The sequence below is a fragment of the Argopecten irradians genome, chromosome 6 (assembly GCF_041381155.1).
Source record: "Argopecten irradians isolate NY chromosome 6, Ai_NY, whole genome shotgun sequence".
Classification (NCBI taxonomy): Eukaryota; Metazoa; Mollusca; class Bivalvia; order Pectinida; family Pectinidae; genus Argopecten; species Argopecten irradians.
In genome coordinates, this window is record NC_091139.1 from 2,059,373 (window position 1) to 2,075,853 (window position 16,481).

General features: G+C 35.7%; 1 protein-coding gene across 4 annotated transcripts in view; it reads left to right on the forward strand.

Moving 5' to 3' along the window:
- The window catches only part of LOC138324696 (sperm flagellar protein 2-like), a 31,660-nt gene extending 15,464 nt beyond the window's left edge, over positions 1 to 16,196 (forward strand). For all 4 annotated transcript variants that reach the window (XM_069269742.1, XM_069269744.1, XM_069269743.1 and 1 more), the window contains 25 exons: positions 1,138 to 1,343; positions 1,657 to 1,760; positions 1,925 to 2,184; positions 2,472 to 2,607; positions 3,255 to 3,396; positions 3,725 to 3,802; positions 4,301 to 4,367; positions 5,151 to 5,288; positions 5,482 to 5,630; positions 6,249 to 6,376; positions 6,796 to 6,862; positions 7,717 to 8,043; positions 9,037 to 9,275; positions 9,799 to 10,000; positions 10,525 to 10,726; positions 10,837 to 10,923; positions 11,346 to 11,484; positions 11,726 to 11,933; positions 12,379 to 12,507; positions 12,719 to 12,901; positions 13,261 to 13,389; positions 13,591 to 13,715; positions 14,014 to 14,197; positions 14,739 to 14,864; positions 15,170 to 16,196. In XM_069269742.1, the coding sequence (XP_069125843.1) occupies positions 1,138 to 1,343; positions 1,657 to 1,760; positions 1,925 to 2,184; positions 2,472 to 2,607; positions 3,255 to 3,396; positions 3,725 to 3,802; positions 4,301 to 4,367; positions 5,151 to 5,288; positions 5,482 to 5,630; positions 6,249 to 6,376; positions 6,796 to 6,862; positions 7,717 to 8,043; positions 9,037 to 9,275; positions 9,799 to 10,000; positions 10,525 to 10,726; positions 10,837 to 10,923; positions 11,346 to 11,484; positions 11,726 to 11,933; positions 12,379 to 12,507; positions 12,719 to 12,901; positions 13,261 to 13,389; positions 13,591 to 13,715; positions 14,014 to 14,197; positions 14,739 to 14,864; positions 15,170 to 15,238 (3,824 nt within the window). In that variant the 3' untranslated portion in view covers positions 15,239 to 16,196. The remainder of the gene's footprint in view (positions 1 to 1,137; positions 1,344 to 1,656; positions 1,761 to 1,924; positions 2,185 to 2,471; positions 2,608 to 3,254; positions 3,397 to 3,724; positions 3,803 to 4,300; positions 4,368 to 5,150; positions 5,289 to 5,481; positions 5,631 to 6,248; positions 6,377 to 6,795; positions 6,863 to 7,716; positions 8,044 to 9,036; positions 9,276 to 9,798; positions 10,001 to 10,524; positions 10,727 to 10,836; positions 10,924 to 11,345; positions 11,485 to 11,725; positions 11,934 to 12,378; positions 12,508 to 12,718; positions 12,902 to 13,260; positions 13,390 to 13,590; positions 13,716 to 14,013; positions 14,198 to 14,738; positions 14,865 to 15,169) is intronic.
- Positions 16,197 to 16,481: the final 285 nt, after the last annotated feature.

Here is a 16,481-nt window from a genome sequence, read left to right on the forward strand (position 1 = left end):
GCAGAGACCTATAACTTTGTGTCAAGCTTGTAACCCTAGTATACTAAAAAGAGCTGTACGCTCTGGTGATGGTGCATGATATTAGATAAGTCAGCAAGCATTAATGTCCATATATTTTGTCTTTGCATATTACGGAGTTAGCTCCCTTGGGGGTAAGTATCCATTGTGACATCATTATTTTGTGAGCAAAACTCACATCATTTTCTCTGAAAAGAATCTCGTAAAAACATGGAGTCCCAACCAATATCTCCGCAAGGGCAGATAACTCGGTAATATGCAAATACAGAATATGGTGATGGGATATAATTATTGAATGTAAACTGCATCTTGTTATTCTAAGTGTAAAGGAGCTGCTATTATACACACAGCTTAGGAGTTTATCTGTATTGTGATCATTGGAGGCTTTGATGGTCATTTAAAGGCCACACAAACTGACCAATGTCAATGGACAGTACAAACATATCTAATTGTTGGTTGACTTCAAAGTTAAATCACATGATCTTTGAATCACTGATTTACTTCGATACATTTCCAGATTTATTGTAGCTTTACATGTATTATTCACCATAAGGTGCATAGAGAAATAAATAATTTTACCAGAATATTTAAAAACAAATATGTAGAGACTTTATCATTATAAAGATAAAGTCCAATATTGTTTGAATGTAACTTGATGTTGATACAGTTTTTGTCTCTTATATCTGCAATCCGGAATATTCAATTTTAAACTTAGTAAAACATTATAGATTTCCAAGTCCCACTGAGGCAAAACTGAAAGCTTACTACCAAGCCTCTAGTGTACGATAATGTCCTTACTTAGAAAGTAGATGACAATTACTAGATTGTGGGCTCATTGGTGTGAATCTATGGCTATCTTCTTCTTATTACTTATGCGTAGTGTTACTAATGTAGTTTAAACGAAATAGCTGTTGAAGTGAAAAAGAACATTATTTGGATTATAACATTTGTAGGAGGAATTATAACTGTTTATAGAACCATTTGCTAGTACATGTATATTCAAATTTCCTTCCCATTAACATTTAACATCAATAACTTTAATTAATAACAAACTAATTATTCAGACATGTTGATAAATCACTTTTGCCATAGATTACTTTACCACACATGTCATTACAGCTACAACAGACCTTGACGCCTCTGCAGCAAGTTTAGGTGACAAACCCACTGAACCTGTGTTAGAGGAACCAGGGGCGGCCGATGGTGAAGGTGCTGCTGAACCCACAGAAACAGCTCCTGGTGCTGAGCCGTCTGCTTCTAGTGAACAGGCAGACGCAGCCAAGAAAGCCAAGAAGCCAAAGGAGAAGGCCCCACCTAAACCAGTGGTAATGCAAAAAAATGGAAACTTGTATAAGTATTAAAAATAGTTGCTTTATCATTTATCATTTGTTTCCTCTGAGTTAAGAATCATTAAAATAACCTTTAATATGATTTGATAGAACTATAGTGAGACATATTAGCTGTATTCTATTGTCAGTACCCTTATACAATTATCATGCTGCTACAATCTGACTTTCCTGAGAGTCTCTGGTAACCTGGCAATATGGATGATAATAATGGACATGTATTAATTTTGTTATAAATTTAAATAACGTGCAAAAATCTCATTTATTCAAAAGAATTAATTTCACATTGTAGCCAACAAATCGTTCCAAACTTGGTGCCAAGGCATTGAGGTATCTGAAAAGAGGAGCTCCAATAGATGACCAAATCATTGTGGATATCCTGGTGGACAAAATCAGGTAACAAATTAGAACTGCCAAAGAATTTCTGAAAAGGAATTATAACAATTGGAAAAGAAACAAGTCTGCTTTATCAAATTACTGAAGGTGCTATTGTAAGATCTTTATAGGTTATTTTGTATCAATCATTTTACTGTACCTGATGAATATCTTGTCGATATCAGGAACATTCCAGAAGGTACAGGCTGGGTGTTAGATGGATTTCCCACCAACTACAACCAAGCTAAGGTACTGGAGAAAGCCCTCACTGGCTTCGCTGCTGGTCAGGAGAAAGAAAAGAAGATGAACAAACAAAAGAGATCGAGCCTTGTCCCTGATCCTCGCCCCGCTCCACCACCGCCAGAACCTGCGAGTGGTATTGATGTGGTGATTCAATTTGACATCAGCGATGAGTTGTGTCTGAAGAGAGCAGCTGGCAGATCTTGTAAGTCAGAATTTTAGTTGTAGTGTAGCTGGAGTAACTGTTTAAATGCTGGTAAATAATTCAGCTATTGAGAGCATAATAATGGCCAACATTTTGTTGGTTTTTAAATTACTGGTAAAGTATTGTTTGTTATGTACTGTATTGCTAGACTGACCATCAAATACCATTTTGAAGGCGATACTGATATTCTATAATGAGTTATCTCCCTTCACAAAATAATTAGGATAACAATCTTCCCATGACTACACTATATACATGTAAACTGATTGGTGCTATTGGCTGTATAGTTGCCCCTCAGTCAGATGTGAAGTACCACCAGGAGTTTAACCCACCACCAGAGGGCAGTGCTACAGGTGTGGGTAAACAGGAACAGGTAGTGGCCGTGGAGGATCCCGCTCACGACCAGGAACAGATCCAGCACAGGTATGTGGTACTGCCGTCAAACCCTGTCCCACATTGGTATATGGAGTGGATTATTGTATTTTTGTTTTACAGACACATATATTTCAACATTGTACATACAGTAAAACACCTTGGCCAAGTTCACGTCAAACTCGTGGGTTGAGTTGAGTGACATAAAATTCTATTTATAGACCCTTGTTCGAAAGTCATGAACAAAACTTGTTAGCCTAGTTTCAAGAGAAACTTTTCGAATCATGGATCTGAACTGAGTTAGACATAGGTAGAGTTCAAAGTTCAAATTACGTAGCTCGAGTTCAAACTATCCTTGTTTTGTTGAAACATGAGGCACTCATGTTAACATGCTTTTCACACGAAATCTCCCAGTTATGACAAACCTCTGTGGACCAACGGCATTACTTTGTTATAGAAATAGTACATCATTCAAAACATCTTAAAGGAACATTGACAGAGAATGAAAATGACAATGTTTAGTCATTATAACCATGAATTTGTTGTAAGCATGCATGTTTATTATAAATATGTTATAATGTATAAATGTGCTCTAATGTAAATTGTAGAATCTTTGTAGTTAACCAGGTCAAAAATCTTTCAAATGTACTCATTTGTAGTATGTGTATTCTCCTATATCAAAATTGTCTGTGTTGTAGAATCACTCGTTACCTCGATGCCTGGCCTAAGCTAGAGAAGTGGTATGTCAAGTTTGGTACTCTGACCCGGGTGGATGCCTCACAGGGCGCTCACTCGGTGTTTTTGGAGGTCGAAAAGATACTTGAGGACACAATGAACAGGGTAGGTAACTCTATGTATTTTCAATAGCAGTGCTTTCAAGTGAAATTTTCTTAACATGTTTGTTAGATTCTGTCAATTTTGTTCATGCATTTGAATGAAGAAGGCCAATTTAAATAAAAGATGTACCATTTCAAATTATCTCCCTTTATCACTGTAAATTATCTCCCCTTGGTGAAACAGTCTGAAGAGCTCCCTTGAATGGGACAAAACCGCTCACTTGTCAGTCGTTTTTGTTTTTATTTCTTATAGATTTCGTCTTTAAAGATATTTTTCAAATTTATCATATGTATTTATATATATATATTGAAATGTTTTATTCTGTTTATAGCTACAAGGCATAAAGGACCCAGAGAGCTCTGAGGTGCCTGCTGAAGTCACAGAACCTGTCGTTGTGAAGGAGGAACCAGTGAGTAGACTGTCTAAATTCATGTGTGAAATTTAATAATTTTTTTTTTCCAGAAGACATTTATTAACAGTATTGTTGTTTTCTTCGTATTTTCTAAATGAACTACTGTTGTCATGGTGTGATGTATACGGGATATTACACTGGTGGCTATGTGATATGAAATTTTTCGAACAAGTTCAATAATTTGATACAAGGCTCGTCACATATCAAATTATTTAACGAGTTTGATAAATTTCATATCACATAGCCACGAGTGTAAGATTCTATTTATCATATAACATTCATTAATAAAAATATACGTAAAACTCAAAATTTCGTCTCTATATAAAACTGTAGAAATCCGGCTCGGATGTGACGCTTTCTGTTTACTGAGATAATCATGCGTCGTCATATATAGATTATGACGTTAAAACTACATGTGATGTCATAATAGTGTTCTTGCGATGCTAGATATTATTTTTGATGACATTGTATATATTTTTTTGGTTGATGTTACAGCCACCTCCACCCCCAGAACCTCCCAAGGAGGAAGTCAAGGAGGACGTGAGACCGTCCTCTAGGAAAGGTAAATCAATTATGATAAAAAATTGGTAACACTACAACATGTTCAGATTAAAGATATCAGATAAAACAGTTGTACATAAGTAAATACAGGTATTAGAACATCATTAACATGAAATTTTTTTGTAGATACAGTCCAATCTGTATTAAGAGACCCACCAAGGGAAATTGGAGAGTGGTCTCTAAATAGAGAGCGGTCTCTCAATAGAATATCTCCTACTAATCAGAGTTGAGATGAGATGACCCATGTTTTGATATTGATGTCTATCACATGTGTTCTAACTTCTAGAATAAATCAAAATATAATAAAATCAAAAAGTGTCTTTTTGATATTGTTTTCATTCATTTTATAATTTGAATTGACATTAAAACTTCGTTAATCAAATTAAAGATAGGTGTGTTCATTCGGAACTCCTCCAATTATTAATTTATATACATAGCAAAACGCCGGAATGGGGGTCATTTTGAAAAAATTCTGGCCGCCAAATGCAGATTTCAGCATCCACAGGGAAGGAAAAATGTGGTTGCTTAAAAGAACTGGTCGTTTAATAGAGTTAAGATATAGAGGAAAAACGCTCGATGGGAATGAAATGGTCGCTTAGAGCAGAGGTCGCTGAATAGAGATGGTCACATGGACAAATTTGACTGTAATATTTTGCCCTGTTCTATATAGGATCTTGAAAGATATCTGGACCTTGACCTACATCAAAAGACTCAAGAAGTAAATCCTAGAACACCATTAAACATGTGATATTTTGTAAATGCTATTTTGCCCTGTTCTATATAGGATCTGGAAAGAAATCTGGATCCCGACCTTCATCAAAAGAGTCAAGAAGTAAATCACCCAAGGACAAGAAGAGTGCCTCACCTAAGCGAGGCAGTGGCAAGAAATCAGACAGTGGAAGTGCAAAGAAGGGCAGTAGGGGTGAGTTTTCTACTTTAGCGTTATACTACAATGGAGACAACTGTGGGTACTGTAATACATATGCTTACGTGTAATAAGTGAGCCAGTTCCACATAGAATTGGTTACATATTAATAAAGCCCTGTGAATCGCCTATATTGAAGTTCCTTTCAATGAAAACAATTCTTTAACATTTATTATTTGTTGTTAACTAGGTTCCTCACCAAAATCTAGGACGAAATCAGGAAAGAAGGGCAAGACTCCTGAGCCAGAGCCTGAACCTGAACCAGAGGAGCCAAAGGGACCGCCGCCACCAGAACCAGGTTCAGAGGAGTGGGAATTTGTTAATCTCAAGTTGGATGATGTAAGTCTAGGTCCACAATACTGTAAACTTTATGAAAGTAGGGACATTTAAATGCTGCATCTTAAGCTTTTGGAAATAAACAGATTATACAATAGAACTCTTATACATACACATATATACCGTACAATTAAACCTGTTTATAAAGGAAATCTAAGGGACAAAGATAAAAAAAGACCTTAATAGACAGGTGTCCTCTATACAGAGGTCAATTAGATAGTAAATTGCACTAAATGAGGTTGATGAATCTATCCTTTATAGGCAAGTGTCCTTTATATAAGTCTATCCTTCATAGACAAGTGTCCTGTATATAATTCTGTCCTTTACAGACAAGTGTCCTGTATGTGAGTCTGTCCTTATATACAAGTGACCTGTATGTCTGTCTATCCTTATAGACAAGTGTTCTTTATATGATTCTGTCCTTTATATACAAGTGACCTGTATGTCTGTCTGTCCTTATAGACAAGTGTCCTTTGTATGATTCTGTCCTTTATAGACAAGTGTCCTGTATATAAGTCTGTCCTTATAGACAAGTGTTCTTTATAGCAGGTTTGACTGTAATTGTCTTCTCACACTTGTATTTGTACCATGCCCATTGTATGTTTGATTCATTGTACACAGGAAATTGCTACTATCCTCGCTAATTACTGGGAGTCTACAGAACAGACCTATGTCAAAAACTCCAAACATGTTTTCCGTAAGGAGAGGGAAGAACGCGAAAATATCTACAGATATTTCTATCAAATTAGGTAAGAGGCAATCTTCATAGTACTTTTCATAAAATGGAGAATGCAATATTTGCTTCATCTCTAATTCTGTTCTGATCAAGTTAATACATCATTTGAATTTTCCACAATCAGTAAACAACTAATCTATTCAAAATAACGCTCAACATTTTACCACAGACCCTCCACCTCTGGGTGGCCAGTTTGAATCCCTTGTGAGGCAGTTGCCAGGTTCTGACGGCTGGTCAGTGGTTTTTATCTGGGTACTTCGACTTTTCCCCATCTCCTTAATCTGGCATATCTTTAAATGTGCCTGGCTATAAATAGGAGGACAAACTAATCAAACTGATAATATGATAATCTTATTGATGTAAAGTGCTTTAAATCAATAAAACAATAGATTTGATGCTGGGTATGAATTGTTTATGTTGTGTGGGTTGTAGAAAAGATTTCCTGTCTTACCTGAGGAGACCTGACAACAAACAGGTGTACGAGGCTCAATGGCAGAAGGTCAGTGTAAAAATCCATCTCCATTATCATTTTTATAGACAGGTAGATTAAAGAACTTCAGTCTCTCACTCTCTGGGAATTACATCTCTAGCTCAAAGTGTTCACCCTCGTAAATATCATAAGATTGGACTGCATTAGCGCTTTTAATTTATGTAAACCAACTTTCTTTCACATGCCAGTTAATTCTGCGAATTTTGCGAAAGTTTATCTCCACGAATAATATCTACTTCTTTTATATTAATAAAAACTTTCATTTAATTTTTTATTCCGCGAATGTTAATCATCGCGAACTTATTTCAAATGAAAATCGCAAAATATAGTATCCACAAAATATCGTAGCCACAAAAGGCCACAAAATATAGTAGCCACAAAAGGCCACAAAATATAGTAGCCACAAAATATAGTAGCCACAAAAGGTCACAAAATATAGTAGCCACAAAAGGTCACAAAATATAGTAGCAACAAAAGGTCACAAAATATAGTAGCCACAAAAGGTCACAAAATATAGTAGCCACAAAAGGCCACAAACTATAGTAGTCACAAAATATAGTAGCCACAAAATATAGCAGCCACAAAATATAGGCCCTAGTAACCACAAAAGAAAGTTGGTTTACAGTTGTTTATAAAAACAAATATTCTGCCTGATTTCTATAGAACTATGCTATTTGGTATTAATGAAGTGGTGTGTTAAATTGATCAAAACGTTTAAAGGTTAAGTAACAAATTTATCAGATAAGATTTTCAGGCACGTGAAGGGCTAGTCTATAATATACCTAAATGCATGAAGATAAAGTACTTTATTAAGATTAAATATTTTCTGACGTGTAAATCTGATGTATAATGTTCATCTCCAGGATTACAACGAAGTCCCTGATGACATGAGAGATGACGAGGAGACAAAGATGGAGTTACACCAGCGTGTAGATGATCTACGTGAAGAACTCTGGTCAATCTGTGATGCTCGTAAAGCTCAGTCAGAGACTGAGCGAGAAAACATAATCAGTGACGGATGGCTGGACGATCGACTGGGTGTACTCAGCAACTACTACATCACTCAGATGCAGGCAGAGGTCGACCGGTACCAGGACACTGTCAGAGTGATGAAGGATTACTACCGCGGTATGGAGGGCACCATCCCTGACGAACTCAATGCTAACTACAGCAGGATTCCACTTATAGAGGTCAGTGGCAGTTATTAATCATATTTTGTTGTCATTTCTGTTAATTCTTTCCGTATTTGCATTTTACAGAGTTTCTTCCCTTGCGGGTAGGTATTGATTGTGACGTTAAATGTTGTAACGTCATAGTTTTCAGAGAAAACAACATGATTTGCACTCACAAAATAATGACGTCACAATAGATACCTACCTGCAAGGGAGGTTACTCTGTAATACACAAACACAGAATTATTACTAGATAACTATACCTGAAGTGAAATGTGTTTTGTACATTAGCAGATCTATGTAAGTAACTTGCATACATATATACTAAGCCCTGTTATGTTGTATATAAACAGGTGCCATTGATTGTATGTAAGTAACTTACCGGTATGTAGTAAATCAAACCATGTTTACATTATCAGATACCTGTAGACCATTGATTGTATGTAAGTAACTTACCGGTATGTAGTAAATCAAACCATGTTTACATTATCAGATGCCTGTAGACCATTGATTGTATGTAAGTAACTTACCGGTATGTAGTAAATCAAACCATGTTTACATTATCAGATGCCTGTAGACCATTGATTGTATGTAAGTAACTTACCGGTATGTAGTAAATCAAACCATGTTTACATTATCAGATGCCTGTAGACCATTGATTGTATGTAAGTAACTTACCGGTATGTAGTAAATCAAACCATGTTTACATTATCAGATGCCTGTAGACCATTGATTGTATGTAAGTAACTTACCGGTATGTAGTAAATCAAACCATGTTTACATTATCAGATGCCTGTAGACCATTGATTGTATGTAGTTAACTTAACGGTATGTAGTAAATCAAACCATGTTTACATTATCAGATGCCTGTAGACCATTGATTGTATGTAAGTAACTTACCGGTATGTAGTAAATCAAACCATGTTTACATTATCAGATGCCTGTAGACCATTGATTGTATGTAAGTAACTTACCGGTATGTAGTAAATCAAACCATGTTTACATTATCAGATGCCTGTTGATCGTCCTGACTCCCCGGAGAAGTCCGCTAGTGAGGCAGCCCCTACTCCTCCTGTCCCAGAGGATCCACCCCGTACTCCCAAATCTGGGGACAGGCCTCGTTCAAGTCGATCCAAGTCTCCAAAGGAACGGAAATCGAGAACACCCTCCGGAAAGAAACGTGACAAGAGCAAGGAAAAGAAAACAGAATCTGCTGAGCCTTCACCTACTGAAGAGACTGGACGCAAGAGGTAAAGTCTTTATCTGTCTTGTATGAATGATGATATTTAAAAGAAAAAAAATGAAAAATAACGGTATAAAGAAAAATCAGATTAAGAGTTAGAGTTATAAGGTTCAACTGTACTTATGCCTGGCTCTTTTTCATGCCTATATATTTTCGTGATTTCTACTTAGTCACGAAATTAAATTGCGTGCGAAATTATGTTGGTTAACAGTTTCTCTTGTACGTAACTGATGAAAATTTGAATACCGTATAGACGGTAATTTTCACAGGGAGATTTTCGTGATTTCATGGCACATTGCTATGATCGCAAAAATTTTGATCCACGAAATAATAGGAAATGGTTGAATGATATTTACCCTTAAATCCATAACGCAAAAATTTTAAAATCACTAAAATTTGATTTTCATGTTTTTAGATAAAATCGCAAAAATTTTTATCAGCGAAAATTATTTTGCTACACAGTATCATATTTAAAATAGGCATTCAGAATCTGATGTGAATTGTTAAAGTTCGATTCTGTATAACTATAGGATCCCGTTGGTGCCTCGACGACCAGTATCACCTGATGCAGACGCCAAGGCCGGGGGAGCGTCCGGGAAGGATAAAAAAGACAAGAAAGGAGGAAAGAAGGATGAGACAAGCGGTTCAGAGAGTCCCGCTCCTCCAATGGATCCCGATGAGAAACTCATCCATGATGCTTTCCAGACTGGTGTGAATGGCTTAGGGCAGATAGTAAGTATCCTAACAAATAAAAAAGGAAATAAGTAATGGTCAAACATTTAGAAGTATAAATTAAAGGTTACAATTATATATTGTTTATATTTAGTTTAATTTCATGTTCTTTGACAATAATAATTCATATTAGTTTCATATAAGTATTCATTATAGGAAATTATTAGGGCTTTTCACCATTTGTGAAAAGACTTATTGTTTTCGTTAAGTTTCTTATTCTTATTCTTATTATTATTCTTCCTGATTTTGTGAATTTCTAGTTATAACAAAAGCTGTAATTTTCAGTGGAATAATCGTAATTATATTCCAAGTTCCCATTTAATTTCATCTTTATATGTATTTTACTGATGTTGTTTCTATACTTGTATCACAGAAGATGCTTAATTTTGCCAGTCATGGCATTTCAGTTTTATTATCCTAATAAGCATCCTGTTTTTAGTTTTAATTTCATGTGTGTTAACTACTCTAAACATTGAACATATTTCTAATAAGGGCTATTGAATTACAATTTCATTATTTTTCAGCTTCAAGCAGAATATGCTGCCAGGGAAGCCCAGGAAGAAGCTGAGAGGAGGAAAGATGAAGAGAGGGAGAGGGAAAAACAGGCTGCTGCAGCTGCTGCAACAAAAACCAAGGGAGCCAAGGATAAGGGAAAGAAGGGCAAGAGTCGCAGTCCGTCACCCAAGAAAAAGAAGGACACGGACTCCCAGGCCACACCAACACCTTGTAAGTCAGAGCTCAAATTAAGGATTTTCATACAAAAATAAAATAAGTCAACTCGTTTTTAAAAGAGATCATGTTCTTTCCCAATTTGACTTCATACTTTTGTTTTGTAGCTGAAGATCTTAGTGAAGAAGATAAACAGAAGAAGGAGACAAGGGAGAAAATGAGGGAAGAGTATTTCTTTGCCATCCAGGAAGAGGGTAAGTCAAAATGAAGCCCTGGTTCTAGTTAAATAAATCTTGATTGATGTATTCCTTATTTGCATATTACAGGGTTATCTGCCCATGCTGATAGGTATCGATTGTGAGGTCATGTGTTTGCAAGCATAGCGTCTCGGAAAAAACGACATGCACGAAATAATGACGCAGCAATCGATACCTACCCGTAAAGGAGCTAACTCTCTGATATGCAAGATGGAATAGGTGTACTCAATATACCCTGGAAAATATACACAAATGCTGTTAGCAGGATTCTACTGGTACTTCAAGTTCATAAAATTTCCTTTTGTAAATTATGTTATACTTTCTAGTAAATAATTCCAAGTCCAAATGTTTTCTTAGCTATAAGGAAAGTTAATGGACCTAAGAACTAATTGGTATTAATGAATCTATTGTTGGTGTAGAGCAAGCCTGTAAGACACGACTGGAGCTAATCAAGGTACACGCTGTCGGCGTCCTTCAGGATCTCAAGAGTAAAGCAGACAATACTTATAAGGACATGAACGACTGGCTTGGAGCCAGGTTCCTCAAAGAGATGGAGAGGTTTGATAATGCTTTCCTCTTTGTGGCTATAACCTAATCTATCAAAGCATGAACAGATAGCTTTTAAGATTGCTTAATTTACAGAAGTACCCAACTTTCTGAATTATAGAAGATTTTAATTACTAAAGAAAATATTTTTAGAGTTTTATAACTGGATTAGCAGTAACAATGTCTATTTTCCTTCTCAATTGTTGTAACCAAGCCACACATATACTTAACTCTATAACCTTGATATTTTCAGTATTGATCAAATGTCCGAGGTGATGAGGAATGCCATTGAGAACAAACAGAAACTGAAACAGGAGCTTGTCCTAAACCAGGAAGATTTCCTCCTGAACGAGGGACTGAAGGTGCTGAAGTCGCCCCTACCTCCCACCCCACCCCCGCCTGTGGAACTGGCTACTGTGGACACATTCACAGTAGAACAACTCTCCAACATGTACAAACAGGTGAGATAACATGTCATTGAGGGTAATTATCAGTAACTTCTTTTGTCTATTTTACATTCACTGAGACTATACAAAGGCATTACTGCCTGTTACAGAATAAAATATAGTGCTGTTGTGGTTTTTTGTGCTTGAGTAAGACACTTGTCGAACTTAGATGCTCTGACTCACAGGTGACAGGCATGTGTATGGAGCAAAGGAGCAAATTACAAACTTTAAAATTTTACATATTGAGCTCAGATTTTTACTTAGTTTTATATTTGGTAGCCAGATTTGGATGCGTGAATCTCATGATGTATACAAAGTAAAAATAGAAAAGCGATGTGTTTAATTTAAAGTATTGACACATTATTTAAGTAAAAGTATATATGGATTTAACTTGGTTGATGATTAAGAATTAATAAAATATTAAAGATTTTGTTTGACATTTTGTACATGTTCTCTACAGTTTACTGCTATAGCTCCTACCGGGGTCCTGTCTGCCCGCTCATTCACAGACACATTTGAGAATATTGTGTCCGTGGCACATGGAATGGAACAGCTTCCAGACATGTGGATGAACATCAGCTCAGGACAGGTAGAATACTAATTTTACTAAATGTTAATACATGACCATATAACTGTCAAAACAAGTAAAAGATTAGAAAAACATTGACCAAAAATGAAAGCTAAAATATTAAAATATTAAAATGTGCTTACAGTGTAAATTTCATTATTTCAATATCAGCTTTAGTTTGACTTTTTACCTACCTATTACTAAATAGTATTGAATTCAACATTACACTTAGGTCCAGGAGATATCGTCAGGTCTCTCTGCTGATGGGGAGTATGTTGACTGGAGACGGTTCCTACTGGCCATAGCCCAGCCCATCCCCTATCCCACTCAGTCAGAGCTGCTGGACACTCTGGCCAAGTTCAAAGAGATGGACCAGCGTGCCACAGGCTTCGTAACACGGGAGCAGTATGACAGGGTAGGTATCAGTAGTAAATGTATCGCGTTAGTAGAGCTTTACAAGTCTAACGCAAGATCAACACCAGGATTTACAAAATCTAGTTGAATAATTTTATAAAGGAAGAAATCCTGAAATTGTCTTGTTATGCTAACCTAAATGAATCGTGACATAAATACATATCATTTTCTTTTTTGGATGAATTATTTAAAAGATTTAATTTTGATTTTTCTCCAAGAGTAATTATGCCCAAAGTTTTTGTGGTCATCAGTTAAAATTCACCTTTTTCCTTTCTTCATAGATTAGGCATACTGTTGAATAAGAGCAAAAATGTTGTGCCTAAAACTTTATTAAAATTTTATCTTTTTTTTCCTTTGCAGATTAACCTATGGTTTGGGAGCCAGCCCGGCGATGATGCCTTTAACAGATTGGCCAACCTAAAGAGATGTCTGTTTGATTTCTTCGCTGATCACAACCGCAATCCTCCTGCCCTAGATTATGTTAGCATGGTGAGTACTAAATATATATTTGTGTGCTAGAACTACAGTGGGTTTATGAGAAATTTTTGAAAGCGATCACATTTACCATTAATAGAAACAGCTCCTAAAGTTTTTTTCTTTATTATATTTGTTCTAAAGACATATTCATCTTAAAAGCCAGGGTATGGTGAATAAAAATTCTAACTGTCCTGTAATATTTATTATTCTCAGTTGATGTACTTTGGTGCTTCATCTCATTCCAACGAGGGATTCCTACGTGCACTCAGTGTAGCAGCAGGTCTACACATGCCTAGACTGCCCAAGCTGGAACCTACAGCCCCAAGTATCGCAGAAAGGTAGGCTCACTCTCTCCATCTTTACATCATCCGCAGTCAGAGATTAGTCAACACATAGTTTTGATATTTCGTGTTGATTTAGGGTGATAGCACTATCAACGAAGAGTGTAATTGCCATGTTTGCAAATCATTGGTAAGAATAATTTGCATCATCAGTTGCAACACATGCAAGAACCAATTAATATGTGTATTAAATAGTTTCAATGTAATTATGGACATAATCATCAAATATATGCTTTCGTTTGTAGTATACTGGATGTAAATTCATGCGTTGTGTCAAAAATGTTGATATTTTCAGTACCCCAGATATTGTGGATGACCCCTCACCACCCCCACCAATCCCTGAGGATATCCCTAATGAGGCAATGGATGCCACCGTTCCACTTGAGGCTCTGTACCGTGTGTTCCACCATGGTGAGTCAGCCAAGGGTGACAGCCATCGCTTTAGTGTCTGTGCCGACCCCGAAGACGCAACATCTAGGGTAGGTGCACAAGTGTTACATGTTTGTTTCAAGTACTAATATTATTCAATGTGAATTTTAAAGTTTATACATAGAGAATTCAGAGAAAGTATTCATGCAAGCATGATAAATGTTTTTTATCTGGTACGACACCAGTGATAACAGTCAAGGTGGTTTAGAAGCAAAAGACGGAAGATCATGTATATCTGGTATACAAGGGCCGAGTGTTTTTTTCTCTCTTCTCGATGGTACTGAAACTTACAGACGATACTAAATAATTTGACAAATGCTAATTTTGAATTTCAATATACAGTAAAGCATTTACAACAAACCTCTGGGGACCAACAAAATCACAATTTATATAAGCATAATTTGTTATAGGTACATATAATACAAACATAGCATAGAAATTTTGTTGGGAAATGGTAATTGCTACGTTTTCATAACCATTCATTTGATGCAAAAATGTTTGGTATAAATGTGTTTTAATGTATGCAGTATATGAAAGCTGATCTTTCCTGTTTTGAAGTGTGTTTTAAATAATAATCTAAATTGATTACAGGAGAAGCTGACCACGGTTTACCAGGAACTCGGAAGTGACGATGCGGAGCCTGTCCAATTCAAAGTCCTGATGGAACATCCCCTTATACAGGACATTGTGAATGCCTGTAGCACGTTCAAAACACTGGTAGGTATACAAACCAAGAGCAAATCTAATGAAAGCATGAGCAAATGTTCTAAGATTTATTAATCAACCTTTTGAGTATAAACTCTTGGAAAAATATGATTACGGGTGCTACTGATATAAAAGTCATTAGTTTGAACAGGTAATCTTCAATTTTCATTTTTTATTTCCTGAAGTATTTTTCTTTGAAAAGTTCTTTTAGAAGACAAAATTGTAGAAAATTTGCTTAAGGTGTTAAGTGAAATTTCCAAGTTTTGTGTTGGTTTTTTTGTCTGCAGTGTGTAAATGATGTCTGGTTTTATTTGTAGGACATCAGGGGTATCTTGTGCAATCCCCATCCAGACCTGGAGCTTCACAGCACCAAGACAATGGAGTAGACATCACTCGGATTATAGTAAAGACTTGGATAGTCTTTCAGTTGCAATTGAATTACTGCAGTACAATATTGAACAATGGATGAATTTTAGTTACAACTGCTGAACTTAAATAGAAAGATTGAGATTTCCACAGAAAATGGACAATGCAAAGCCAACCATAATTTTGCTCAGATGCATTCCCATACTTTGTAATATTATATTTACATTTTCATCTTCTGCTAGGATTGAGTAGACGTATATCCCCTATCTGTCCTCTTTGTAGTTGAACACTGTAGAATACCTTACTGCATTTATATGGTGTTGTGGCCATTCATTGGCTGTGTCCTGAAGCTGGTCCTAAGTTGACCACTTCATACACATACCAGAAGCACTGCATTTTTTCTCTATACCAAATCAAATACATCATTGCTTACACTTTCTGGGAATCAGTAACAGTATAATTTGTACTGTAGTTATCTACCTTACCCAGGTGCCATTAGTAGGCGATGGTTGTAGATGATTTGCTGTTGTATATAATTTATATCATTAATATTGTAATTAAAAGTTCTTTTGCTTGTGCATTAGTGTGGTAACTTTAAACCCAATCTCTTATTTTAATGAAATTATCAGAGTGCTAAATATGGATGAAGACAATATGAACTTTTACTAAATATCAAATGTATCTTATTTGTGAGAAAACTTCTTTCTGCATAATTTCTAAGGCTTGTGTGATGGAATGACTTTGATCTAAGATAGTCACCATTCATCATGTTTATACACCTCTGGTATATGAATTTCTGTTCAGAAATATTATTTTTTAAATTATCATTTATACCTATAAGATTTGACTGTGATAAAAGTGTTTACACAAAAGTGAGAAGTCAAATATTTATCTCTTTTGAGATAGATTCAAATGTGATGTTACATATTGATATTTTTATGATAAAATTGTTATTGAATAAATCAACTCCAAATTAAATGTGGTGTTTATGTTTTATGTGAAGAACTTCATTATCAAAATCATTATTAGCTGTTTACACAAAAGTTTATTTTTTTTCTTTGTGTTCAGAATAATGTATTTTTATATTTAAACACAAAAAGAAATGCTTTTTGATCAGCAATTATTGTTGGTTGTTATCCACAAATGTTAGCCTAGCAATCTTTGTTGGTAGTTATCCACATAGACTATCAAAGCTGTCGTTGATGGTCACTATCCACAAACAGTAGCCTAGCAATTGTTGTTCGCGTTATCAACAAACAATAG